Source organism: Bipolaris oryzae (assembly GCF_000523455.1).
Source record: "Bipolaris oryzae ATCC 44560 unplaced genomic scaffold scaffold_205, whole genome shotgun sequence".
Taxonomy (NCBI): Eukaryota; Fungi; Ascomycota; class Dothideomycetes; order Pleosporales; family Pleosporaceae; genus Bipolaris; species Bipolaris oryzae.
In genome coordinates this window covers 17,442-44,543 of record NW_006911481.1, presented here as the reverse complement: position 1 = coordinate 44,543, position 27,102 = coordinate 17,442, and the positions used below count along the sequence as shown (strand labels likewise).

The 27,102-nt window shown below is 50.0% G+C and overlaps 12 protein-coding genes across 12 annotated transcripts; 2 read left to right on the top strand and 10 right to left on the bottom strand.

Annotated features, from left to right (window-relative positions):
* Positions 1–1,663: 1,663 nt before the first annotated feature.
* On the bottom strand, positions 1,664–3,391 carry COCMIDRAFT_30127 (uncharacterized protein; the record flags this gene model as incomplete). The annotated part of the gene is made up of 4 exons (XM_007694246.1): positions 1,664–2,031; positions 2,071–2,716; positions 2,767–3,153; positions 3,212–3,391. 4 exons carry the CDS (start codon positions 3,389–3,391, stop codon positions 1,664–1,666), a joined length of 1,581 nt encoding a protein of 526 aa, XP_007692436.1.
* Positions 3,392–5,068: 1,677 nt separating this feature from the next.
* Positions 5,069–6,322, top strand: COCMIDRAFT_107241 (uncharacterized protein; the record flags this gene model as incomplete). Its single annotated transcript, XM_007694259.1, has 4 exons — positions 5,069–5,503; positions 5,561–5,717; positions 5,770–5,976; positions 6,036–6,322. 4 exons carry the CDS (start codon positions 5,069–5,071, stop codon positions 6,320–6,322), a joined length of 1,086 nt encoding a protein of 361 aa, XP_007692449.1.
* A 679-nt stretch (positions 6,323–7,001) lies between these two features.
* COCMIDRAFT_107234 (uncharacterized protein) lies at positions 7,002–7,351 on the bottom strand (the record flags this gene model as incomplete). Its single annotated transcript, XM_007694258.1, has 2 exons — positions 7,002–7,102; positions 7,165–7,351. 2 exons carry the CDS (start codon positions 7,349–7,351, stop codon positions 7,002–7,004), a joined length of 288 nt encoding a protein of 95 aa, XP_007692448.1.
* Positions 7,352–8,223: 872 nt separating this feature from the next.
* On the bottom strand, positions 8,224–9,786 carry COCMIDRAFT_107192 (uncharacterized protein; the record flags this gene model as incomplete). Its single annotated transcript, XM_007694257.1, has 1 exon — positions 8,224–9,786. One exon carries the CDS (start codon positions 9,784–9,786, stop codon positions 8,224–8,226), a length of 1,563 nt encoding a protein of 520 aa, XP_007692447.1.
* Positions 9,787–10,317: 531 nt separating this feature from the next.
* Positions 10,318–11,344, bottom strand: COCMIDRAFT_107247 (uncharacterized protein; the record flags this gene model as incomplete). The annotated part of the gene is made up of 3 exons (XM_007694256.1): positions 10,318–10,788; positions 10,848–11,132; positions 11,186–11,344. 3 exons carry the CDS (start codon positions 11,342–11,344, stop codon positions 10,318–10,320), a joined length of 915 nt encoding a protein of 304 aa, XP_007692446.1.
* Positions 11,345–11,747: 403 nt separating this feature from the next.
* On the bottom strand, positions 11,748–13,356 carry COCMIDRAFT_9192 (uncharacterized protein; the record flags this gene model as incomplete). Its single annotated transcript, XM_007694242.1, has 4 exons — positions 11,748–12,516; positions 12,572–12,696; positions 12,746–13,020; positions 13,068–13,356. 4 exons carry the CDS (start codon positions 13,354–13,356, stop codon positions 11,748–11,750), a joined length of 1,458 nt encoding a protein of 485 aa, XP_007692432.1.
* A 1,378-nt stretch (positions 13,357–14,734) lies between these two features.
* On the bottom strand, positions 14,735–16,243 carry COCMIDRAFT_30122 (uncharacterized protein; the record flags this gene model as incomplete). Its single annotated transcript, XM_007694245.1, has 1 exon — positions 14,735–16,243. The coding sequence occupies one exon, from the start codon at positions 16,241–16,243 to the stop codon at positions 14,735–14,737; it is 1,509 nt and encodes a 502-aa protein (XP_007692435.1).
* A 386-nt stretch (positions 16,244–16,629) lies between these two features.
* Positions 16,630–17,879, bottom strand: COCMIDRAFT_9190 (uncharacterized protein; the record flags this gene model as incomplete). The annotated part of the gene is made up of 2 exons (XM_007694241.1): positions 16,630–17,753; positions 17,813–17,879. 2 exons carry the CDS (start codon positions 17,877–17,879, stop codon positions 16,630–16,632), a joined length of 1,191 nt encoding a protein of 396 aa, XP_007692431.1.
* A 658-nt stretch (positions 17,880–18,537) lies between these two features.
* On the top strand, positions 18,538–19,926 carry COCMIDRAFT_107206 (uncharacterized protein; the record flags this gene model as incomplete). The annotated part of the gene is made up of 1 exon (XM_007694255.1): positions 18,538–19,926. The coding sequence occupies one exon, from the start codon at positions 18,538–18,540 to the stop codon at positions 19,924–19,926; it is 1,389 nt and encodes a 462-aa protein (XP_007692445.1).
* Positions 19,927–20,116: 190 nt separating this feature from the next.
* On the bottom strand, positions 20,117–20,994 carry COCMIDRAFT_107207 (uncharacterized protein; the record flags this gene model as incomplete). Its single annotated transcript, XM_007694254.1, has 2 exons — positions 20,117–20,679; positions 20,769–20,994. The coding sequence occupies 2 exons, from the start codon at positions 20,992–20,994 to the stop codon at positions 20,117–20,119; spliced, it is 789 nt and encodes a 262-aa protein (XP_007692444.1).
* A 409-nt stretch (positions 20,995–21,403) lies between these two features.
* COCMIDRAFT_107239 (uncharacterized protein) lies at positions 21,404–23,770 on the bottom strand (the record flags this gene model as incomplete). The annotated part of the gene is made up of 6 exons (XM_007694253.1): positions 21,404–21,657; positions 21,709–22,606; positions 22,655–23,399; positions 23,460–23,554; positions 23,622–23,691; positions 23,751–23,770. 6 exons carry the CDS (start codon positions 23,768–23,770, stop codon positions 21,404–21,406), a joined length of 2,082 nt encoding a protein of 693 aa, XP_007692443.1.
* An 867-nt stretch (positions 23,771–24,637) lies between these two features.
* On the bottom strand, positions 24,638–26,780 carry COCMIDRAFT_40718 (uncharacterized protein; the record flags this gene model as incomplete). Its single annotated transcript, XM_007694249.1, has 7 exons — positions 24,638–25,482; positions 25,541–26,320; positions 26,378–26,462; positions 26,512–26,560; positions 26,608–26,629; positions 26,677–26,716; positions 26,772–26,780. 7 exons carry the CDS (start codon positions 26,778–26,780, stop codon positions 24,638–24,640), a joined length of 1,830 nt encoding a protein of 609 aa, XP_007692439.1.
* Between the last annotated feature and the right edge of the window lie 322 nt (positions 26,781–27,102).

Below are 27,102 nucleotides of genomic sequence, written 5' to 3'. Positions count from 1 at the left end.
TGGCCTCCCTTTATGCAATGGCCTCCCGGAGGCCATGCCTTGGCGGGATGCCAAGTCACGTGATCAGCGCCCCGCGATGATCATTACCTTCTGACGTGGACGTCCATAGGCCTTCAGCCATCTCGTCATTTGTCAAGGAGAGAATCCTTCTTGTTACCTGTAACACTTCTTCGGTTAGTGTTGCTCAAATGTCTCAAGCAACTGAAATTTTTGCCTCTCATTTTGTATGAATCAATGATGTGATATTCCATTTGCGGATATCTTTCGTTCTTTAGGAAAGGAATTTGGATTGCAGAATATTTATATATATATATATATATACATGAGTAGTAGATGAATACACACAAGTTCTATGTTTGTAAATAGAAGATACTTATTTTGTAATCATTGCAAATATTAGATGACAATGCGTTTATTCAGTGCAGTGTGATATATCACAGTAGACATGTCCCAAGTTTTTCATAGACATGTTCCTCGAATGGGTAACCTCCTGTGAGCGCACGTGACTTTGAGCATCTAGATCACCGATCTCGTGTCGTGTTAAGATGAGAGATGATCCTAGCACAACCGTGCCGCTACGAGAATCCAATTTCTCTTACTGCGCTGTTTTCGCCCGAGATTGAGCACTTTTTCTATACGGGTTGTGAGTGTGTATAGCACGTGGTCTCGTGTCTGAGGGAAAAGGAGATGCGCGCACCACTTGGAAGTCGCGCTAGTGAAACAGGGGTTCCCGTTGCAATTAGGCGACTTGTCACGTCACCATCGTGTTCACTCTCTTTAGGGCTGCTTCCATCCACCCAAAAAACCATCTCATGTATCCAAAGCCTCAACCCAGCGAATTAGATGCATCGTCACGATTAACTCCAATCTAATAGCTATTGCGCAACCAAGGCTTGCTGCGAACAAAGATACGGATGTATCCAAGTAGTTACTGCAGTATGGTGATATCTGTGACTAACCATCTGACACTGCAGTCATCGTACTGACACGATACGACGTATATGCTGAGAGAGGTATTGGCAATGCGTGGCCAAGAATCGACCACGTGACACAGTAACGGACCGCTGAGGCTGGGCTTTCGAGGCCTACCAAGAACACCTTTAGAACCTCGGCTTAACCACGCCAACAACGCGAAGCTGGTGGTAAACAGGCTGGATCCGGCTCGATACCGGCTCGGTTCTCACAATAGTACAAGATATAGCATCTCTAGGTTACTGGGGGCGCATTTTGATCACATCTGTACCAAGCTTATCTACCATTGTCTTCCGCTTCTAGTCACCCGCAATTGAGATTAAACCAGTTATGCGCATCCGAAGAAGCAACCTAGTTTTGGCGTCGGTGGATAAATTCTCATCCACTGTCCTGTTAGGCCATGCCTGCGAGAAAGAGAACGAGAGATCACACTTGTAGGATTTTGCCGTCGGCACTTCCCTTCGTAAGCACAACCCTCTTTTCAGGTTGAGCATCTTTCTCAACACTCTCATTCTATTGGATGGGCCTGTTTGTAGCAACCAATAGAGGCGGATGGGTAACATCATGTTGGTACAGCAACGAGTCGTTGAGTAGCGATTAAAGGTTCAGGGAAAATATGACTAGCGGTCTATGAATAAGGTATCTTCATAGTTTCTGTTATAATTCTAACATTGCTGTATCATTATGGTATTCATGGCATGTTCGGGTTTGGTGGTCCCTTCGCCAATTTGAAGTATCCCGGACTCAAGTTCTGGAACACCTGCGCCGGATCGTATTTCTTGCTGACAGCGATGAGCTTGGCGACATTGTCAGTTCCATAGCTAGCGATCGGGTCCATGAACTCGGATGCATAATTAATGTAGATGTAGTCGTTGTCTACGCCTTTCCTCTGTGCCTCAGCCTTGACCTTTTTGATAATGCCTGAATAGCATTTCAGGACGGCGGCTTCACCTGTAGGGTCTGCAAAAGATGCGCTTAGGTTCATGATAAAGATTGGTCCATTGGCGGAACTGAGACCGAGTGCGTTTCCGCCATTCTTCTGCATGCCCTTTAATTGACCTTCAGTAATTTATTGGATTGAGATGGTGGGGAAAACACCCTTGATGTTCTGAATGGCGGTTATTTCCGAGTAAAAGGTATCAACCAGGAAGGTAAAAAGGTCTCGATCAACCTTGAAGGTAACATCCCAATTTGTTTGCAGGGAGCCGAGTGTGTCATTGGGTGAGCCTCCGTTCAGTTTGATTGTCATTTCGCTATGAGAAGCGATACCTGTGTTATCCGATATGGGTGTGAGTGCGTTGATATCAGCAAAGACTGAGGCGTTGGCCACTGGCTGGGCGTAGTGAGTCTGCACGATGGCGATCTTGCCAACGCTAGGGATACTGCCAAAAGAAATGATTTCAGCGGCACCAGTGTCCTTCGAAGATCCCACAGTAGCGAAATTGAAAACAGCATCCAGAACACCCTTGAAATTGTTTTCTGTAAAGATGCGCTGGCCACCCCACATATTGCCTTGGGGGAAAGCGTGTAGCTTGAAGTTGGTCACGACACCAAAGTTGCTACCACCGCCACCACGGAGAGCCCAGTATAAGTCAGGAAACTCGGTGGGACTGGCAGTGACAACTAGGCCAGACGCCGTGACGACTTCATAGCTTGCAACGTTGTCACAAGCCCAACCTAACTTATTGGAAAAGAATGAGATTCCACCGCCAAGTATGAGACCTGGCACCCCCACTGGAGCCATCTAAATCCTTGTTATCGGGGAGCTGTTTCAGTTCTCAAAAGGCGACTTACCCTGCCTCCAACGACGCTGACACCGGACTTTTCGATCGTTGTATATACATCAACCCATCGAGTTCCGGCACCGACATTGGCATATTGCTTGTCGTTTGAGACAGTAACGTTATTGAAGCGCTCCATGGAAACGGTAATACCTCCGTCGATGCTGGATGCCCCAGCAAAAGCAGCATGGCCGCCGCTTTTCACAGCAAATGGGCATTGTGTCAACCGAGATATTAGCAGCCACGAAGATACTTCGATCGTGCTGGATGGCTTGAAGACACATCGCGGGTTTACAGCACCCTGCTGGATACTCCAGTAGGCACCAGTGAATGCATCGTACGTAGACGAATTGTCCAAAAGCAGTTTGTCGCTGCCATAGATGCGCTCCAAGAATGAGCACTTCGAAATGGTCAGCAAAGTCAACAAGTAAAAAACGAGTTCGAGGTTCAAAACGTACGGCAGCAGAGCACCCACTGAATGATCGTCCTGAGAACTTGGCAAGCTCAGGGATGGCAGACACATCGACGCCATTGGCGATCAGCGCCTTGGTGATGTTAAAGTTCGCAGGCTCAAAAACATATGTCGCCTGTGCCGAAGCAAATGCGACAAGGGTACTAATTTGCCAAAGGACCTTCATTTTGGAATCGGTGGAAAGTCGGAATGAAGGCGGACGAATTCCCAGATACCCAGCCCCATGCTGAACAGTACAAGCTTAATTTATTCTGGCTGTTAAGACTAGGAATTGATCCGCGGCAGACAATTGGCGCCTGCCAGCATAGTCCATTTCGATCGGGTGAACAGATATGCTTTTAGAGTTTAGGGGGGTAATGACTAGGGTTGTTGGTGGCGAATCTTGTTGCTATTCGATGGAGATTTGAACTAAAAGTCGCACCTGCGTTAGTGCGTGCTACATTGCGAATCCTTCATAGGATCAACGTTATTGCAACAACAAAATGTCGTGCAATGCTTTTGCATATCGGCTTTCTAGCTGATCTGGGTGCAGAAAAGAAGGAGGCGGCTGGCCGAACTTTTTCGTCTCACATCACAGTGAAGAAATGGGAGTAGAACGAAGCGGATTGTGAACAGACCGTGGTATCGTCAAGTGTCAGAAAATCCGGGGTGCCAAGAGCTGTCTAATGCGGCAATCTCCTGTTGTGAAGGTTGTCAACATTTCTTTTCAGGCCAACATCTGGGCATGCATCTTGGCGTAATCCGCTTAGAGCCGTACAATATACATGTTTGGATGCTACCCAATCATATGTCTTACTGTAATCCGGCGACGTGGTCAACGAGCATATGGCTGCCCCATCAAGCGTGTGCTCCGACAACTCATCTTTTATTGCAAGCAATCGCCTGTTATATTCAACACGACCCCGAGCCGACAACGGACCAGCGAATTTCTGTCCTTGAAGACCTTGTGCATAAGGTTCTTTCAATGTCTTTGTATTGGACTCCGAAGGCATTCGAATCTACCTGAGCTTATTGCGAAATCAAGTCGGTACCGGGTTTGCGATGGTTGCATTGACTATGTCAATGCCCTTCTTGAATAGGTCCAGGAATGGTACAATGTGCAAAGCGATGCATAGTGAATAAAAGTGGCACAGCCTAGCGGTAAGCACCTGTCATGTATTGAGTATTACGACCGCCGCAGCAATCTCATTCTGAGGGGGAAATTCTGCTCACATACACGCCTTCGACTTGGAGAGTCTTTTCGGGTCATTCTGTTTTGCTTTTACGTTTTTAGGCTGGTTCAGGTCAGACTGTTACTAACAGCAATGCTGGTTGGCGTTGCGGCTAGACTTATCTAGATGTGCTTTACAAAACATAACCCTGTTGTTCCTAAAGAGGTAGAAATATAGTGCAAATCAGCACTAAACAGAGCTTGTTTTAGTATACAGGCGCTAACAAAACGGAGCCTTGTTCTATACCCCAAAATGCCCGTTTCACCGAATACAACAGCGGTTTACGTCCTGTTTTCAAAACGGAGCTGAACGGAACAGAACCAAAGTCTCCTTGGGGACTGCTTCCGGCCCCCTAGATCCTACGCTTCGCATACTTATGGGCAATTCATGGAGTGCGCGGAAGGTACCGCACTCGACTTCTGGGAAGAACGTGGTGCTATGTATTACGCAGCTTGCTCGGCTTTTCAAAGATACTTCATCCTTGAGAATCTGGGCTGCAACTGAAGTATATACGCACGCAAGGCAAAGCGTTCAGATACGCAGCCAGTCATCCCCACAAACATCACCAGCCGTTCGAGACTTGCCGATGCTAGATATGAGGGCCTGAACCGCCAACTCCGATGTCGTATCTCATGTCAACACCTCCAAAGAGACTCATAGCCAAGGATGAGCTGGCGCGTACAAGCGTAGCCATGCTCATCCTGACCTCGTTATTCATTCTGTCGCGAGTAGTCCTCCAGATCGCTAAACGCAGAGTTTTCGGGTTGCCCGACCTTTTCACCTATTTCGCTTTTTCTCTGTACGTCTCCATGTGGGCATGCTACGTCGCCGTCATTCCCGCCATGTTCAGAGTTTTCGGTGTATTTGATGGTACCACCCGACCGTATGCCGCAGCAATGAATGACGCTAGGATGCTGCTTCGGCATTTTACAGCTGCCCAGATGCTATTCTATACTCTTCTATTTACTGTCAAAATGTCTTTGTTGACACTATACCGAAAGATTTTGGTAGGGTTACCTGTCATATACCACAGAATATGGTGGGGTACTGTAGCTTTTTGCGTTCTGGTCAGTATCTGCTCTAGCACCTGGTAGCTATCAGTATAAGCGCTGACCTGATCACAGTCCTGGACCGGCAGTATTTTCGCGAGCATTTTCACGTGTAATGACCTCAACGAAAAGTTCTCAAAAGGGATATGCACTGGCACGCCAGATGAGCAGCAGAGAATCATCTTCAGCCTTTATTTTGCATACTCGGTAGATGTGGCTACTGACCTTGCAAGTAAGTCGAGAAAACTCAATGGATCTTTGCAAGGCAGTGCTGACAGCGTCAGTTATGTTCCTTCCTCTGTTTCTCACATGGAAGTTGCAGATGCCTAGGAAGCGAAAGATTGGAATCTTCATACTATTTGGCAGTGGCTTTGTCTGCATAGCTTTCTCTACAATCCGTGTCATACAACTGGGCGTTGATCGTCGCGGTAAAGCAACAATGCCAGAGCTTGATTGGTTATTGCTGTGGGACGTGGTAGAATGCGCAATGGGTACGTTGATCATGAAAACTTTTGCAGACTACCATGCGTGTCGCTAACACAAAGTCTAGCTGTCATCATTGGATGCTCTCCCGCCTTTACAGGCCTGATTCGTAAAAAAATCGTCACCATACCGGGACCAGCATACGATAGACAAGGCTACATCAAACAAGAATTTGATAAGGTGGAGATGGAGATCATGGCCGGCTCTGCGAGTCAACAAGGACATGTAGTTCGGGACCCATACGAAGAGTATTTTAACAACAGTCAGGAAGAGCTCACAAGAACTACTGACAACAGCCAAGAAGAGCTTACAGTAATCACTGAACACACCATGGTTGTGCGGGCTGTTAGCTGAGTCGAGCAGATATGTAATCATATGTGATCATGAATTGAAACGTAGCAAAAGTAGGCCTCCATAATGTGTCAGATTAACAAGCAAAGAATATCGGTCGGCGGTAAAAGGAAACATGTCCATGTAAATCAATGTCCTCTCAACTTGATATCAATAATCCCTGAATATATGTCAACGCTATCACGTTATACAAATGGCGTCATTCCGTTTAACAACAGTCACACGAAGAAACACAAACCTCAATCTTGGCATATTCATACGAGTCTCGCATTAACCCGACATTCCGGTCATACAGATAGAACAATAAGCCCTCCTACAAACATAAACAAAACCCGAAACTTCTGCCCTGGATATACCTCGACCATAGCTATAACTCCAAGTTCAACACAGCAAACCCCATAACCATGCTATGTATCACCCGAACAAAGTGTTAACATCACATCGTTACTCTAATCAGACATCACCAGGCAAAAGAGAAGTATATAAGATCGAACAGCATCTTCAATTGTCCCCCGAAATAAACGCTAATGGGGCAGCCATCTAGGCTCGGTAGGTCAATCACCAGTTTCTCCGAAACGCCTCTACTTTGTTTCGTCCCGTATCAATTTTGACTGATCTTTGTATAGTAATAAACATATGTGCAAATTTCCCTCGGGATCCTCATGCTATCGCATTGAAGCGGTTACGCGCCAGGAGTGCGACGGCACAGAGGGCGGCCACGCTCAAGGGTGTTGGGGTCGCAGGTGAGCCGGCTGTCCTCGATGCAAGTCAATTGTGCGCCGCCTGTTCGCACTGGTTAGCTTTCTTTTGCCCGACTATTTGTCTGTGATTTTTTTTTGACTTACAGTTGTTAATGTTGTCAGGCACACAGCGACCAGTTTGGCCATTGACGTTGCAAACATCCTGCTTCAAGCTCGTGTTTGCGACACAGCACGCGCCGTTGGGGACGGGACGGTTGGCGTTTGGGCCCTGAGGCATAGCGGCTGCGAGAGCAGAGAGAGCGAGGACAATAGCGGAGGTGGTGAACTTCATTTTGAAATAGTTGTTATGAAGTGTTTGATTTGCAAGAGTGAATAATGTTTATGATAAAGTTGGATTAAGGAGGTTAAAAGACCGACCAGCGGAAAAAAGGCGAAGAATTGAATAAGGGAGGAAGAAAAGTAGAAGAGTAGACAAGAAAGACTGAGGCTGAAGATGCTGATGAGGCTCATTCTCAGGGCCGCCCCAAGGCACCCTTCTTATACTCTGCAAACCTGAAGGAACAGGCGTGCGCGCCTTGGCAAAGGAAATTCCTCCATGATGGCATTGCCCTTCGCGCGGCCGCAACACCCGTTCACCGCTGGGCTCCCTGATACCGAATAGCCGACCAACTACTACCAAAAAACACAATGAGACCATCGAGACAAACACAAAACAACAATACCGGCTTCAAAGGCCTGGGAGTTACGGCGGAGTAACCGCATCGGGCGTCGCAAACCCGGCGCAGCAGAGAATGTCGTTCATGCTGCTCAGGCGCGCGGGCGCGAAAGGGCAGTGCACGATACGCAGATCATACAGTGATGCCAGCAGATGGCTTCCTTCGAGGGCTTCGAGACGTGGGACGAGGGCAGAGAGGCACCAATATATGAAACCGTTATGCTGTTTAGGTGGCGGGTTTGAAACGTTAGTCTCCGCTGCAACATCCACATTGGCAGGTGACGGGGGGTGTGTTACCCACTCGTGTATGCGGAAAACACGGACTTGGGAGATGTGTGGTTTAGGATTATTCTTGTACATGGGCGCGTGGAAGAGAGCTATTCTGGCTGTAATATGCCTATGTTGAATTACTTATGCGTGTTGTCTATCTTTTCTCATACCAGCACTCCTAAATATCCAGGCATTCAGCTATACATTGAATTGGCATATCAGAGAAGATAGAAGTCCCCTTGCGCTCCAGCCTCCACCTGAAAAGTATCAATAACAAGATACCGATCCAATCCCTCCCGCGTCAAAAGCGACGCATTCCTCATCTTCCCCAGCACCCCCTTTCTCCTCAGCACCTCCGGAACAAGACTCTCATGCACACGCCACTTTACCGGCTTCAAATACTCACCAAACCACCTCCCAAAATCCCCAATAACATCCGCAACAGCATTATCAAACCGCCCACCACACTCCATCCCCAAAACCCTCTCACACATCTTCCACGCCGCACGGAACAAACCCCTTTTATTCCTCGTCATACCCTGTACATACCACTGACTCTGAACCAACAGCCCCAGCCCAAAAAGCAGCACATTAACATCCAGGCCCCGCTGCCCCCTTACCTTGCACGAAAAGACACAATGCAACCCATTAACCAAGTAAACAAACGCCCGCAACTGCTCCCTCACCCCCGTCCCCTCAACCAACGCCACACTATCCCGCCCCATATGCCGTGCAATCGCCAAATCCGGGTCTGAAAACTCTACACTCCGCCGACTGCACAGGTCATGCAGCATGGCGTTCGTAGCACCAGCACATAAGACGAGTAGCCCGAAGCACGAATCATGTGCTGTGGCATCCGTGATCCAGCCGTTCCAGGCGGTTTTATCGTTATGTGATATGTTAAATGACATTGCGTGGGCTTGTTCGTAGAGCATTGGGATGCAGCTGGCGAAGCCCTGCTGAGATATGCGGTCAGCAAGCGCTATGATGTCGAGGATGTGCAGGAGGACTTCGGAGAATGTGGAGTCGGTGGTGAGATTGCGGGGAGCGCGGATTGAAGATTCGATAGCATGGGCTTGGTGGGGGTCTGGGGGGTTGACGATTGAGAGGTCGTTTAGGGGGCTGTGGAGGAGTCGGAAGTGGGAGAGGGAAGTGTGGAGGAGGGAGGGGGGGTAGGCTGGGTTCAGGTTGATGCAGATGGTTAGGCCGTGTTGGCCGGTGGTTACTTTGTATGACTTGTCGGTTATACGGTTTCGATATAGTGAACCTGGCATCCTTCGCAGTGAGTGTGCGAGTTCGACTATTCGAAGAGCCCAGACGAAGCTGTTGAGTTGGCTGGCTGGGATGAGTATGATCTGTCGCTCGGGCATGCCCTTGGGCCAAAGACGTCTGTAGGACGGGGCGCATATTGAGGTCTTAGTAAAGAGTTTGATGCGGATGTGCATCATGCCAGGTGGCAGATGCTGAACTGAATTCAAATCTACGGTGATCATCTCCAGGAATGCAGAAGCCCATTGGATTAACAGGTATGCGCAGTCCATATCTACGATTACCCATCTATTTGAACGGTCAAGTACAGTTCGGCCGATAGTATACAAATTCTTGTTGACGCGAAGCACTTGTGTCTGGAGCGCTGGCTTGAACCCGTATTTGAGTGGCCATCTTGATCTAGGTAATTTAGTTATCATACCACCCGTGTTGCGGAGAGCCAGTAGCTCCTCCATAATCTGGTAGCATATCTCTTTCGGTAAGGTATCTAGACGTCTTTTTTCAAAGTTCATGTTGAAAGCGGGACTGCTGTAGATAGTGTTAGAGGAAGACAAGATGTCCGGACTAGAAAGCTATAGTGACGTTGCAACTAGCTGAGGGGGGACATTGTCCTAAATTAAAGAATCGATAGACTGGGAGCGCATCTTTGAGTCAATGAACACGCACCGTACGTGGCATGGGTGTGAAACGCAAGATATTGTGAACACTTATGGTTTGAATGAACGACAAAGCCCATGGAAACCGAAAGGGACAGCCGTCTTTCACACCCGGACCCTGTTTGTCGGAACCACGGTAATGTCCTGAGGATGAAAAACCGTTGATTATTGAAGCAACAGGTCACCGACACGACTTATTCTGATAAAGGAGAAATGAAGGAGCACAGCGCGACGCAGCGGCGTATCAGTGGTAGAGTCACGGGGATACAACAACAGGTCAAAGTGCATAAGCAGCACAACATCCCCAGCAAATAAAATGCAAAAAGAAAGTCTAACATCTAATTCACAACCTTCCTTTTGATCACATCGCCAAACAATCCAACCCCTCTACTGCCCAAACTGCCCCGCCCCCAACGTCCCCTTCAAATCCATCTTCAGCAACCCCTCCCTCTCAATCTCCTCCTTCCTCTTGACCAACTCCTCAACATCCCAATTCGCACTCACAAACCTTCCTTCAAGAAACTTCCTATCCACTCCCTGCCACCCCGCCAGCCAAACCCCGACACCGCCCACAAGCTCCGGTGTATCCAGCGCAAACCGCTTAAACGAGTCAATCGTCATCTCGGTATCCACGATACCCGGATGCATAGCTACAGCAAACACATTCGGGTTCTCGGCTGCAACGTACGTCATGAGTTGCAGGACCGTGAGTTTGGAGATGCCGTAGGCGCTGAGGGAGGGGAAGACTTCGTATGCGGCGCCGGTGGTTAGGGTGATTATTTTTGCGGGGGTGTCGGTGGAGGGGAGGTGTTTGAGGAAATATTGGGTCATTAGGAAAGTGCCGCGGGTGTTCAGGGTCTGTTCAAGGAAAATGGTTAGAAAAACGTGAATGAGATATGATTGGGGGAGAGACATACGACTTCGTCCCACCAGGCCGTTTGATCGACGTCTTTAATGGGCCCAATGGCTTTGAAGAGACCGGCATTGTTAACGAGGACGTCGGCATGACCGTATTTTTCTTTGACCTCTTCGTAGAGTGCTGCAACGGATTTGGGGTCTGCGATGTCGGTAGAGACGGACAGGGTTTCAACGTTGGGATAAGATGTTGCGATTGATTTTGCGACTTCTTCGAGCTTGTCTGCACGTCGAGCCACGAGGACGATGGCTTTGGCGCCTGCGGCAGCGAATGATGGTACAAAGGACTGACCGGTTAGTTACAAGCATAGAATGGGAGTGTAAGTCAGGCTGCACATACTCGAGCTCCTAGTCCTTGGCTAGCGCCAGTGATGATAATCACTTTGCCCTGTTGAGAAAGCGAGCTTTGCTTAGGATCGATCGCTGGATAGACATCCCGATGTACGACCGGAACAAACTGCTGGGACTTTACAAAGTGATCTACAGGAAGGTTCTCCATTGTTGCTGTCGTGGTGTTTGTTGTTGAATCAAAGATAAAGTGGTCAAGCAGAGAGGCGGTGGGAACTGAGAATAGATGTTGTTGGATAATCACGATGCCATCACATCATGACCTCTTATATGTACTTTGCTCCTCCCTCAATGTTGTACATTATTAATGCTGTTACTGTAGTCTCCGTTGGTGCAAACATTGGTAATCGTTACTGAGCTAATCCGCCGCAGTGTAAAGGGCGATTAAGTATACAGTCGGTCCTAAAGGGCAAACATCGCGACGAAAGCTTTGAAATACAACTGGTAAGTAGGGTTCAGTAGTCCATTTCAGAACAATGCGGCTGGAGACGCGGTTACCAATCGGTGCAAGGTGCGGCTGCAACTACAGGGATGCCCTCGTTCCTAATCTAGTACTAGTGCTCTTCCTCCACATCAGCCGCAAAAGCTTCTAAAATGCCCATCGGAACGCTATCGGGTCGCGCATTGTTTGACCGATGGTGATTTACAATCTGCATGACTTCTTCTCGAATTAGGTCATCGGTCCCTGCAAATATTTTCTCTACCCACAAAACCTCTTTGACAATGTTCATCAGCCCGTCCCACTCTTGCAACTGCATGCCACTCATCAAGATGCCGAGCATCAAAACGAATTGGCTTCTCTCGGCTAAATCTTTCGTCTCAATGGCGGCGAAGTAAATGGCCCAGATGAGTAAAGGCTTGAGTTCGTTCCATTCGATCATGTTTTCCAAGAGAACAAGTAATAAATTACGGGATATAGCGGAGGTTCTGACCGGTGATTGGCCAAGTGCTCTCCAGAACGGCGATAGGAAAAGTAGCGTTCCGAGCCGACAGACTTCTTCCATGACGTGTTCTCGGCTGTTGCCTTTATGCAGGGGCCGGATAGACAGTAGACGGTAGACGGTCGGCTCCATCCAGCTGCCACTTGTGATTGCAAGCATAAACTGTTTCTCATTGAACATGCGATCAAGCGAGATCAACTGGACTATATCGTCGAATATTGTGATCCAGTCTAGTTGCATGGGTAGCTGGTACTTCCATGACAAAGAGATGGCATTGGCAGGCCGTGGTGAGTTTGGCGGCGATTTGGAATCCATAAGCCATTGTGATGGCATAGGAACAATGGGACTACGATCTTGAAAGAAGCTTCCTATAAGGTCTCCCCTGGTCATGGCTTTAGCATGTTGCTGCTAAGTTGAGTTTTGCTCCGGAGGCTTACCAGCTTACTGTAACCCGCAAGAAGTCTGTTGTGATGGAATCATAACCCCCTCTAAGCTGCACTATTCTTGCTAATGCATCAGCATGCTTTTGCCAGACATCACCCGCAAAGTTTCCTAGCAAAGCCTGATCACAGTCAGTTGGGTGCCAGGATCATTCTGCACAGGCTGCTTACCTGATGGATCATGAAGGAAACCATGGAACCTATAAGCTCATCGCTCTGATGCATCTTCGGGTCCTTCATCATCTCAGTGGTGTGGCGCAGAGCCTTGTGATGAATTTTTAGCGCAACAGCATCGTCTTGAGAAGGAAAATATCCATGGCGCTTTTCATTCAAGAAGTTTTGAGAGTTGGCAAGCATGTTCCAAAAAGCAGGGATGTAGCTGAGTCCAACGGGATACCAAGAACCTCGTAGAACAGTAGGGTGGTTGTTATCCTCGGTGGTAAGAACTACTCACTATCAGAAAGGAGACACCATAGCTTCGGAACACACCTACCGTTAGCCAGCAGAGCGCGTTCAGAGTCATCAAGTTCGACAGGATAAGGGCCAAAGGGATCGAGCTGGCCGCCACCGAAGCGATCGACATGCATGCGGCTCTGCTCAGATGGTTTGCGGAACTCGAGGACGATCTCATGACGTGCACGTTTCGTCTTTGGCTTTCTCCTCGCCTTGCCCACCTCAGTCATGGCCAGGCGACGGATTCGAAGTTGCGTTTCCTCATTTTTGAGGTCATCAGGGTGTTGAAGATTCACAAAGTTGAAGCTTGGCTTGGTAGAGCGATCCATGACGCTGGACAGAGCTTGCTGTGTATGTTTCGTCATCGCCCGCAACAGCGCTCTGTTCTTATCTTTATATGTATTCTGGGCACACCTCAGCGGGCGCCAGAAGGGGAATTATGTCATTGCAGTTTGAAATCGAGGGCTGTGGAAAAGACGATTCCTATGTGGAATGGCAGCCGAGTTTGGGGGCGGCGGAATACCGACAGCGTGGAGCTGCGGCCAACTTGGCAAGGCACGCCATTTGACAGATAGGTGCAAGCGAACAGGCCCTGTGAATACAAGCAAGACTGTGGCAACGGACGAGTATCACACAGATGTCAGTTTCGGACAGATGGATGGAAGTCACAGTTCGGAGAGATAGTTGATGCGCATCCGATGAGGATGTGCTAATTAGTAATGTAGTTTGTTGGCCAAAGTGAATGAGTAATCACCATTGGATTTGGGAAGGAGTACAAATGCCCAATCACTTGATGCAGAGCCTATAGTAAAGGGCCTACAAAGGTGAGACCAGATACAGATGGCTTACTATATACAAGATCGTGCGGAGTTGCCGTCTTATGTACATACTGCTGTATGCACACTGCGATGGTGAGCGGTGCTGATGGGCCAGGACGAATGCCGGAGCCGCCGAAGCCTTCTCTCAGCTCGGCATTATTGTAAGGGTTCTGGTTGATATGGTCAGCTGTCTTTGATATTTAAGGAAAATGCACAGAAACCCATCCAGATGCTTCGATCGACGACTACTAGTACAGCGCAATAGGCAAAGATAGGCGAAGCTGGCGGTCCCCTGGCCCCGGGCCTCTAGCGCTCACCGAAGCTGTTTTGGGTTAGGGTGCCAAGCGACATCTCCATAACATGGCAAATTTGTCGCCAGTCCTTTCTCTTCTCTTCAACGCACCATCAGACAGTTCAGCCACCCATCTCACCAGCATCTTTACGTCTTGTAATCGATGCGACCCGAGTCAATCAATTGGGCGGCTGCGATATAGCGCTGCGGAGAAGGAACACAGGTGCTCCATTAGAGCTGGCTGCGCATTTTCAGGTTGCGCAGGCGGTGTCATAGGAGCCGTACATACTACTTTGCTTTGCGCATGTAATTTCTGGAGTCCTTGCGCCATCACGCTGCAAGAAAGACGTCGTGAAATCCATCTGGACGATGCTTCATCATGTGAAAGTATTGCAGTACATGAACGTTCATGTCTTGTACGTTTGTATGAACATGCACAATGTTCCAGAGCTAGTGCTGCGCTCGTAACTGGGCCAAGTGATAAGATGCAAACCCATGAGTTACATTACTGGCATCGCTAAAGGCTACGCTATTTGGCAAAGACGTGCTGTAAGCTAGAAGTAATATGACCAAAGTAGCGACACTGAGACACCTTTATCAAGCAAGGTCCACCTCGCGTCCTCTCTTCTTCAAAATAACCTGTATGCAATCCACCTTGGCCATACCATCCTTGCCTTTCATCTCTTGTTCCATATCCTTGGCCTCCCACACATGTTCAATATCCCGCATGACTCTCCGCAGGCTCGGGAAGCGCTTGACTGCATACATTTCCTCGAATCGATCCCGCACAAACTGTCGTTGTGTGCTGTCGATTGCCTCACACCCGGCAGTAAAGAGCGGCCAGATGTGTGAGGTGGTCAATGGCGACCGAACGTCCACCTGCTGCAAGTACGCTAGGCATTGATTAATGTGATCCATACTAATGGGATTCGGGGCGCCGATATCGAGCCAGGTCCGGTAGAGGTAAATGAAAGCTGCGTGGCGGTATGCTTCAGCTGTCAATTTGATGTCTGCGCTTTGCTGAACGTTTTCCTCCTTGCAAATAGTAAAATCCAAAGCCAGTAACTTCTGCTGGATATGCCTGCCGGTTGTGTTTTCGGTCTCTGATAGAGCGGGACTTGTTGGCGACCGTGACCTTCTCGTCTTGATGGTATGCTGCAACTGACTAATCTGAGCAACCACCAAAAGAACATCTGCAATGCTTGCTAGGCTCTCCTCCCCTTCGACAGCCGAAAAGTCGGCCTCATGATCCAGTAAAGGGTTTGATCCTCTGGAAACGGATGATAAGATGTCGTGGTACGCGAAGATGCTCATCAAAAAGCGCGCTCGCGAGCTAGCCAACCAATTCTCTCCTTGACTTCTGATTATCATCGCCTTTGCACCAGTCAAATGATTGGCAACACATTCCTCGTCATCTTCGCCAAAGAGTCGCGCGGATACCTGCATCATCATAACAGTCGCCAGCGCTGGCTCAGCATTCATTTCCGATGGATCCTGGATCATGCGTTGAAGTTCATGTATAGCGTCTCGTTGATGGCGGTACCTCTGAAAATACAGAAATGGATCTTTTGAAGATGTTGCGAGATGATTCGCGGCCATGGAGAGAATCGTAGATCTGAGCGCAGCAGATTCGCATGCCATGGCCGTCAGGTGTCGCTGAAAGGGAGTCGATATACCCATGTTAGGGGCCACCGATATGAGTGTGGAAAGTCGATCTATCCAGTAATCGAGAAGCCATCTATCATCTGGCGAGAGGCCGTATGACAGTCCAGGGCTGTTGAGTGGTAATAGAGGCATGCTCTTCGTCGACCCCGGCGATGCGAGTGTGTTCTCAGGGGTAGAAACGATCAAAGGCATAGACGAAAAACTGTTGACTGAAGCTGGGCTCATGGCAAAATCTTGCTCAACAGCTTTCTTCTTCCGACTCTTTCGTGGTTTGGTTAGAGTGCTGACAGTACCCTCCTGCCACTTCAACCTGACCCCGTAACCTTTGCATGTGATCTTCAGTCTCATACAGCGACCGCAAAATGGCTTCTGCTCGTCGCATTTGTACCCGGCCTCCCTGCACGTCCAGCATCCGGTCCGGGTTCTCTTATGTGTTGCCATATTAGTGAGTGGTACATATTCACTTTGTCGCTACATTTTCTGGTCCTCGTCTGTGAACACGCAGTTTATAGCATGTTCTTGAGCTTCCGAAGAGGTGTGCTGATGTTCAAGGATTGGGTAACAGATGTGGTAGTTGGACCAATCTAGGAGGTTGCGCAACATGGGAGGTGGAGAGTGGCAAACCACACTAATGCTAGCTCCCGCTCAGGTCCTTGAGGCCGAGGCTCATTATGCAACCATACGTAGCTGGGCTTGATATTCATATTGTACATATGTAGCAGTGTTTTCTCCTCTTCTTGCCGTCTGATATCGCATCCTACAATAAAAATCCGACGTCGACAAGCACCAAGAAGGAAATGCAGGCATTACTTTTGAATGACGTACGACTACAGCTTCGCGACATCCTTCCACACCAATCCACCCTGCTCCTCAACGTAGTGCCTTCCCTTGGTCCATCCCATCCACGTGCTCAATGTATCTTCTCCCCCGCTGCCTGGCTTCAACCCCTTCTCACTCCATCCACTACCCGTCCAGCCGATACCCTGACCCTCGGCCGCAGTTCTCTCATCATCGCCTTCGTGAATCGCATAACCAGGCGAAGTCTTCAGCGTGACAGCAGGTCGCTGATCGAATCCCTGTTCCTCCAACTCTGCTTGAGTAAAGACAGGCGTACAGCATGCATCCGTACCATCGAATATAGTCTCCCACTCGGCACGCGTCTTCTTCTTGAACTGTGCTGTGAAAAAGTCCTTCAACTTGGGCCAATCCGCCATGTTATCTCTGCTGCCAGGTAGATCCGACGCTTTAAGCCCCATGCCCTTTAATAGCGCGGCATAGAACTGGGGTTCAATCGCTCCGACAGCCATATAGCCCTCATCCTTGGTCTCATAGGTATCATAGAAAGGCGCACCACCATCCAGCATGTTGGTACCACGTTCGCGTTTCCAGACCTCCGTCTTCAAGCCTAGTCGAGGCATGGTCGCAAGTATAGCGCTTCCATCTACCATGTTCGCTTCCACGACCTGTCCAAAGCCACTGCGCTCACGCGCAAGAAGCGCAAGCAGTATACCGATAAAACACATGGCGCCTCCTCCGGCAAAATCACCAACTACATTGCCTGGCGGATATGGCTTCTCGCCCTTTCGCCCAAACATGCTCAGCACTCCCGACACGGCAATGTAGTTGATATCGTGACCCGCCATTTGCGCATACTTTCCGTCTCTCCTGAAACCCGTCATGCGCGCAATGATGAGCCGCTTGTTCAGCTTCAACAGCACCTTTTCTGGGTCCAGGCCTGCCTTTTCGAGTACTCCGGGCCGAAAGGGATCGATGAGGATATCGACTCGGGGTATAATTTTCTTGATGAGTGCAAGGCCGGCGGGCGACTTGAGGTTGACGCATATCGATGTCTTGCGACGCGTGAGCTGGTCAGTGGTCGGGGTACCGGGTGCGCGGTCGATACGGAGGACAGATGCACCGTAGTCGGCCAGGAGCATGCCAGCAAAGGGCCCTGGATGAGATGAGCTCCAAGTCCATAAGTAATTGCAGAGTAGAGAATATCGGGCTTACCAGGGGCCAGGCCCGCGAACTCGAGAACGCGTATGTTGGAGAGTGGAGGAGGTTGGGGCGCAGTCATGGTGAATTAGTTAAGCAAGTCACTCTGCTACTAGCTTTTGATATGCTTTAAGTGGTTCTCTGGAGACAAGCGCAGAAATATATCGGGTTTGTACATATTCGACGTCGACATTGTCGATAGGATGCGCCGGTTAACCACTCCCGCGGGGAAGATGCCGAGGTGCAGCTGTGGAGCGCTCGAGCTGGGGTAATAGTAGTTAGCGCCATCCCGCCTCGTAGCATGTAGCCGACTTGTCTTCCTTCCAACTAATACCTCCATCTTACACTCAAATATATTTTCTGTTAGTAGTGCCGGGATAATGAAAACTGGAATCAAACCTCAAACCTGGGGAGACTACAAAACCAGCTTCCCTCATGATCTCACCTTGCTGGGTGCCTTCTCCAGTCATCATCATGGATCGTTCACTTCACAACGTCCTCATGGACCCAGTATCAGCTATGATACATTGAATTCAATGAAAAAAAATGAAGAGTAACAAAATAGGAAGTCATAACTTAATCACGCGCTCACGCTTTCCTTTCACTCATGACCTTCCCGTCCTAGCTTAACTGCAAACGACCTCGCCAGTTCTTGCTCTAGCCAATATAAATGGCTACCTTCTTCTCTCCTTCCTTCTCTAAAACACACTCTTTCTTCTCAAAAGCCAAAAGATGCCCCAATGTCGGTCAATTCGCCACCCATATACACCATCGACCTCTCCCTGCCCCCGCGCTCACGCTACAAAGCCGTCGCAAGAGAATATGCCCCCACCCTGCACCAACTAACCAGCCTCTACACCGAAGTAGTTGCTCACCTCAAGCTACCCCCTTGCTTCTTCCATTACCTCGGCCGCTTGCTGCTCCGCCGCCTCGCTAGCAATGAGCAGACCGAGGAGTTACGCGGAATCAGTGAAGAATGCGGCGTACCCATGTACCTGCTGGTCGCCTACAATGTATTCCTTGACTTGCTTCTAGGCTGTACGAGTGGTGGTGTGCTAACTAAGAAACCTGAGCAAGAGGGTGAAGGAAAAGGGGGAGAAGGCGACGAAGAAGTGACAATGATGCACTTCCGCACACTAGACTGGTCCATGCCCGTACTTCGGGATGTCATTGTGCAATTCGACTACATCAATTCACCACAGGGAGAAGTCATAGCCAGAATAGTAGGCTACGTAGGTTTCGTCGGTATCCTAACAGGCGTACGCAAAGGCCTCAGCGTATCGCTCAACTTTCGTCCTTACCACAACGCATCAGGTCTATCCCTCGAGAACGCGCGATACTACTGGAACACACTGCTCATCCTACTAGGCCGACGCCCAAGTATCACAACCGTAATCCGCGACTTCCTACTCCCCAGACCCAAAGAAACACCGCGAGTCCGCCGAAAACTCTCCAAGAAACGAGGCCGAAACGGACGCAAACAGCAAGACCTCGAAGAAGAAAAAGAAGAATTAGTACCAACCTACCACCCCCCACACCCCCCAGACGCTGTAACCTCCCTCCTCCCCACCCTACGCACACCAGTCGCCTACCTAATCTTCTGCACACCCGACGAAACCCTCATCCTAGAAAAAGATTTCCGAACCGCAAACATCCTCCGCTCCCCAACCTTCCTTGCCACAACAAACCACGACATCGCCCTCGAACCACATTCTCCCTCCCAACAACCCACCACCACCTCACCCGTCCAACCCCACATCCACGCTTTCCTACAGTCAAGCATCTTCCAGCAAGCAAGCGTACAGGATATCCTAGACGACAGCATCTACCGTAAAGAATGCTTGACACTGGCGTGGCGGGCGTGGCGGCGGCGGCGACGACAGCAGGAGCAACAGCAGGAGCGACAGCAGGAAGCGGGACGTGAGGAAGAGCAGTCAGAAATGGGAGTTCCATTGAGTACGCTTGAGAGGTGGGTAGAGAGGTGGCCGGTGAGTAATGCAACTACGCATTTCGCATGTATTATGGATCCGGGGACGGGAGTATTTCGATGGGTTAGGAAGTTTGAGGCTGGGGAGATTGTGGAGCCGGGTGTGGTGGGGGAAGGGGAGTCTGTCTCAGGAGATATGTAGGGAGGGAGGAAAGAAGAAGAAGAAGAAGAAGAAGAAGGAAGGAGCATGTCTGGTTTGTACATTGTAAAGAAGAATATCCGTGCATTTACGAGTATGCTTCACGGATCAACTTCCCCCAAGAAGACAGGATAGAATAATGACGTTGCCATAACCATACATTTCTATTCCTACAACCCTCCCAACTAACTAACTAAGCCCTCGCCTTCCTCGCCTTAGGCTTCGCAACCTTCTTACCCGCACTCCTCAACCTCTTCCTCTCCACATTTGCCTGAATCCTCAAACTCCGCTTCCTCCACGCCGTCCACCGATCCCCGGGGACAAACTCCTTAACTTGCACCCCTGCCCTCTCCGCCGCACGCCCAATCACCCAGTTGGCCTCACGGTACGCATATCCCTTTCCAGACCGGAGACTCAATTCTTTCTTGGTCGCTTCCCTCGGTGCTTCGGCTCCCGCTACCGCTGCCGCTACTGGAGCGGATTCAGACGCAGGCGGTGGTGATGCGACGGGGACGGGAGTGAAGTTTAGACGTCGCCGACGAGCAGCGTTGGGAGGGTAAGGGAGCGTGTGGTCTTTTTCGAGGGCAACGCCAATGTATTGGCGTTTTGGGTGCAGTCGCGGGTCGCGGTAGTACCGTACGTAGCCGGATTCCGTAGCGAAGATGCAGTGGTCGCGCCCGAATTTGCAGTTTTCGCCGGGGAACCATGAGGTACCGCGTTGGCGGAAGATGATGTTGCCTGGGATTACGTATTCGCCTTTTTGCTATGGTTAGCAACTCGCTGTATTTCTCTTGTCTCTTTGTTGTGATTTTTTTTAAAGGGGGAATTGAGTGACCAAAACCTACCTCCACTCTTCTTTGCGCCTAATCGTTTTCCAGGTCCATCTTTTGCGCCGTTGGCTCGGCCTTGGGCTTGATGTGCGGAGTGTCGTACAAACGAGAGGACTGGGGTGGGTGTGGCAGAGCCATTGGCTACACGGAGGGCATCGAGGACACGGGTAGAGGGTGCGATGAAGGCCGCAGATGTCGCTATCGATGCGCGGACGGGCGCGAATATCCGTGGGAGCAGCATGGCCGCTCTGTTGCTGGAGAGGGCGGGCATTCGAGGTTGCAACTGCGACTTTTCGAGATATCCGCGTGGTCCGTGCGCTAACTCCGCAAGTCGCTGGTCAATGAACAATCTCAAGCCCTTGCAATTATGTCGATGCTACTACTTTTCAAGACTTAATTGGTACCAATTCTAGTTACTGATGAACATTGACGCATCACTGTATCAATCATATCTGTTTTCTAACGTAAAGCATACAATACCTAACCGTCGTTTCAATTAATTCATGCCAATGTAGCGTACACATCTCATCCATCACCTGTGAAATGGGCCCTTGTAACAAAAATCTAGTATGCTAGCACCCAAAACACCTTGCAGAGAATGCCGACCCATAGAACATAAGCGCTTAGACCATTACCCGCTACCCAGACATTTACTGTACTTGGTTGACAATCTCTTGCGCTTTGGTCAGACTCTCCACCATTTGCAGGCAGTCCTTCCTCCTCTTGACCGTGTACTCGGATTCCTTCAGCAACTCGTCCAGCTCGTCCGTCTTGTACATGTTGGTGAGAAGCTCGCCCTGCATGTTCTCCTTGGTCCACTGTACGAGGTTCAACATGATAGCCTTGGGTACCATGTCAATCATTGTCCGACGGACAATGTTGAAGTAGGATGTGATCAGCAGTTCTGCAAATGGTTAGCAAGCCGACATAGACAAACAAATTAGTCATGACTTACTGATAACCTCAACCTCTTGAGACTCCTTCTCCGAGAGAGTACCAGAGGCCTTGAGCGTAGGTGGCGGAGGCTCCATGGCAGCCATCTTCTTCTTGTTCTTGCTAGCAAAGAATGAACCGAAGAAGCCACCTTCTCCTGAATCCAGCGTAGGGGATATAGACCGCGGCGGTACAGAAGGCGGCAGTGGCTTTCCAGTCTTGGGATCAACTTGTTGGGGCTTGCTGCTGTTGTGTCGTTCGTGTACAATGGCCATGGCGCGGGAACCGTTGATGAAGTCTGGATGACCAGTGTTGATGTAAACCGACTCCATGGCGACGAGATCCTTGACAAGCTTATTGGTCGGCTCCATTGCTTTCTTAAAGAAACTGACAACAACCTGGTGCAGCTTTTCCTTGAGCGCAGGATACCTTCGGAAGGCGTTCTTGTTGAGCAGCTGCCCGAGGATACGGATCAACTCGTCGTAGACGAGACTGACACACTTCAAGCTGGGGTCTTCAAGTCGCTTGATCTGTTGCTTGACAATAAGCTCGAAAGCCGTAGTGCCGACGAACAGCGCTGGGGATGAACCAGAAGAGTTGTACAGAACTGTTCGGATGTCCATGTCCTTGACCTGGTCAAAGGGATCGACTGCCTTGACACCGTTGGCGTACAGCTCGTGGTAAACGAACGAGATACGAGCACCGCCAGACAGCTCGACTGCGGAAAGTTCCTGGTTGTTTCCTTCAAGCACTCCGCGGTATTCGTTGGTAAACTCTGTGATCATGTTAAGAACAATATTGGAGCTATTGCCCAGCATGGAGTTCCCAAGTGATGAAAGCTCGGCCTGATACTTTTGCAGCGAAGACGAGATGCGCGCTTTGATATCGGGAAGGGTTTGTTTGATGTGCATCATGAGAATCTGCAGTTGTCAGTTCACCGCTGTGCGTTCAGAAGCGCAGAAACCTACCAAGTTCAGCTTGCGAGCCAGGTAAGGCGTACCGCAGTAGGCCGCCTTGTTACGGTATGCCTTGTGGTTTTCAAAGTACTGCCTCTCGTGCTCGAGCGCATAGGAGATCGCTTTCTTATTCTCGATATCCCTTTGGCCTCTGTTTACGACAGGGACGTAACCCAATCGCAGTGGGATAATGCGCCCAGCGAGAATGTCTACAACGTCGGTTCCCTCGTCCATCAAGTCTACCTTTGTCAAAACACCAATTGTCCGTTGTCCTTCTGGGTCGACCTCGCGCGCGAGCTTCAGACCATCCGAATTGGCCAAATCAGTGTTGGCGGCGGTGACAGCCAGAATGATGGCATTGGGCTTGCTGATTTGCTTGAGAACCATCTCACGAATTTGTCGCTCGATATCCCTAGGTTGATCTCCAACAGGCACCTTGGTCAGACCTGGCAAGTCGACGAGCGTAAGTGTGAGGACATTCGGCGAGTATATCCTCAGGTTGATGGGCGCTGGCGAAATTCCTGCATTGCGACCAGTCTTTTGCTCCGTCTCCCTTACAATCTCATCTCGTATCTTGCTAAAGTCATGGAACTTTTGGCCAGGAATGTGCAGAAACTCGCCCCATTCATCGACATTGTTCTCTTGGTCTGTGGTCTTTGCCCCCTCGCCGGTGCCGTTGGATTGTGAACTGGATGCGCGGTTGATGAGTTGGAGAATGAGCGGCCTTCGAGTGACGATACCGGTTCCTCGGGGCAAACTACAGGGCTGTCGTCAGCATGCCATCGCCAAAGCGGTGTCGCAAATTGCAAGCACTCACAAGTCTCGTCCGACAATGTTTTCAAGCACCGAACTCTTTCCGCTAGACTGCGATCCTACGACTGCGATTTGGGGCAGATCTATAGGGTTTTGGACCTGAGTCAGGCATTAGTCTACGTATTGCGAAATGGAGTGCTGAGGTAGGTAAGGGGTAGTAACGTACTCCGACGGTGGTGAATACATCCTGGAGCTTGTTGACAAGTGTGATCAGCCCCGGATCGTTTACGTTGATACTGCTGGTATGTCAGTTCTCCTTGTTGCGAGGGGCTGCCCAAGACATGAATGTGCCTACGCATTAGGGTTTGCCGCCATGTTCGGCGATTTGTGGATTGTGTTTGTCAGGCGTCTCTTATAGGCGCTTCAAGAAGGATGTGTGCTTAGGGTTTAAGCAGGAGGGCGGGTGTTGTGTAGAGTGTGCGAAACGGAGGTGTATGAGATCTGGGGGTTCTTGATTGCAGGTTGCGTATCTGCTACAGGTTGTAACGTTTGGGAGCCCGAGCTTCGATACGCTGAGTACGCCACACAGCTCAGCCACACTACTCGGCTTGCAAACCCCCAACAGAAGATGCAGAGAGATACCAGCAGCTTCTAGCACGAACAGAAGCAGTACGCCACGAGCCATATATTTTTCTGCCAATGACACTTCTGTGACAGACAGCATTAACACACTGCCTCGGGTTTGCGAAGGGCTTGCGACATCCAGTCTTTTTTGCGACACACGTCACCAGTCATATGACTGATATCAAGTGCCCTCGACCGCCTTGGTGACAACGCACCCACACGTCCATCCCTCACCCGTGTGGCAAATATCCCTTCCCGACCAGGTGATAGGCAGCGCCATCACAGGACGCGAAGCAGCGTCGTCATCAGATCAGGCACCCGTCCCATCGTCCTCGGCCCAAAACCAAATACGGCTGCCTAACACAAACTATAGTAGCACGGCTTCTTGTCCCAACCTTATAAAAGAAGATGGGCTTGGCTTGATACATGAATAGCATGTGTACCTGACTTGATGACATGTGGTACAGCCAATACGTCTGTAAAAAACCCTTTCATATCATCTCATTTTCACACCACATCGGTCTAGTGTACACATCTCAACGAACATAGAATATGTATTGTACTCAGTTGCCGCGATCATCAACCAACAAAAAGACTGTCGCCTCCAGCCACATGTATCTACTCGTCAACCACAGATGCAAACTTCTCGGTCATCTTCTGTAGCAGCTGCTCGTACTTCTTGGTCACCGCCTCCTCGCCGTCGCTGGGCAGCTCAAACTTCATCGAGCGCAGCTGCGACTGAATGTCCGAAGTAGCGTCTCGAATCTTGGGCCATGAATGTCCTTGAGATACTGCCTTCTGCGCCTCGTCGTGGAAAGCCATCATGTTCTTCATCATCCACTCCGTCTTCCACAGCGGGCAGAATTGATCGTAGTCCGAGTATCCGTTTTGTTGCAAGAAGTCCTCCTTGAGTAGCGTAGCCACATCGAGCGTGATCTTGTCGCTGTCACCGAGTGCCGACTTACCCACAAGCTGCACGACTTGGTCGAGATCGTCGGATGTCGTTAGAAGCTCCTTGATGCGGTCACGCAGCCGTGGGAAATCGGGGTTGTTCTTCGCATAGAACTTGTCCAGAGGTGTGGTGTACTTGCTGTAACTGATCGAAGTGTTGACTGATGGGAAATGCTTGCGTTGAGCCAGCTTCTTGTCCAAACCCCAGAAGACTTGCACAATGTTCAATGTACTCGTAGTCACGGGATCAGAGAAATCACCTCCTGGCGGGCTGACGGCACCGACGATTGAAACACTGCCGTATCGCTCGGGGCTACCCAGAGCCTCCACGCGTCCAGCACGCTCGTAGAAAGACGCAAGCTTAGCACCCAAGTAGGCAGGGAAACCTTGGTCAGCAGGCATCTCTCCCAGGCGACCGGAAATTTCTCGAAGCGCCTCTGCCCATCGTGACGATGAGTCTGCCATCATTGCGACGTCTTTACCTTGATCGCGGAAATATTCGGCAACAGTAACTGTATCATCTTGTTAGCTGCCTGACCTTAGCATGTAGAACAAGCAGTGAATACTTACTACCAGTGTAAATTGAAGCTTCACGGGCAGCCACAGGCATGTTCGAGGTGTTGGCAATGAGGGTGGTACGCTTCATGATGGGCTCCTGCTTGCCGTCGACGGTGATGGTGAGCTCTGGGAAATCCATCAGGACTTCAGCCATCTCGTTTCCGCGCTCGCCACAACCAACGTATACGATAATGTCACTGTTGGAGAACTTAGACAGAGACTGGGAAATGACAGTCTTGCCGCATCCGAAGGCTCCAGGAATGCACACAGTACCACCCTGAACACTGGGGAACAGGGAGTCGAGCACACGCTGACCGACAATGAGCGGCTGGTCCGAGGACATCTTCTCGTTGGAAGGGCGGGGCACTCGGACGGGCCACTTGTGCATCATGCTGTACTCAGTCTTAGTGCCATTGAAGTCCAGCTCCAAAATCTTCTCGTCAACAGTGTAGCTGCCCTTCTCAGCGATGCGAGTAATGGTGCCCTTTGCGCGGGGGGGCAGGAGGATCTTGTGCTCGCTAAGAAGACTGTTCTCGAAGACGGTACCAAAGACATCACCACCCGTGATGTGGTCGCCGACCTTGAGCGATCCTGGCGTGAAGTCCCACTTCTTCTTGCGGTCGAGAGCGGGCAGATCAATACCGCGGGGAATGTAAATGCTCTTTGCGTCGTCGGCAATGCCCTTGAGGGGACGCTGAATACCGTCGTAGATGGTCTCCATAAGACCAGGGCCGAGCTCGACAGATAGCGGCTGTCCGGTACGGTAAACGGGGTCGCCGACGGTCACACCAGCTACGAAACATTAGCCAAGATTTCACATCAAGCTTGATATGTTGGCGGAGTGCGTACCAGTTTCTTCGTAGACTTGAATTGTGGCCTTGTCGTTTTCGATTCGAATGACCTCACCCACAAGGTTGTCGTAGCCAACACGGACCTGCGACTCTTAGTGACGGTCCCATCAGATATGGATATGGCGCACATACAAGCTCGTACATGGCACATCCAATCATGTTCTCGGCGATGATGACGGGACTGAATGGGTCAGTATTTGTTCGGAGCACTGCCTGGTATAAACATACCCGGAGATGGAGAAGATGGCGCCTGTCCGGAGTCAGCGGATTGTTTGTCGCAGCATTGCTGAAGCTTACCATGTTCCTGGCCGCCCTCCGACTTCTGGTCCTGCTTCTTCTGCGCCGTCTAGTCAGTTGGCTGTATGAGGGACCGAATGCATCTAATCGCTTACGGGAGGCATCGTGTATATCTTTATGTCCCACTCGCTGTCGCTGGCTTGTAGGTGGTATTGTTGCAGCCTCACGATGCGATGATGATTGCAGTAGTTGGAGGTTGAGCTTGGACCATGCGCTAACTCTTGGTGGGGACCTTCCTTGTCATCTGCCACCAGCCAACCGCGCTCCGTCTCTGTCTCTACTTGTCCCGCTATCGTTGCTCTTAATAGGCATTTACAGCAACCTTCTTTTATTTTATTTTAAGCGGGAGATATGAATAGCGATTGCAATTAGGTCAGCTATGCATCAGACATTATTGAAGTTCCGGGACCTTCATGGTGCACAATT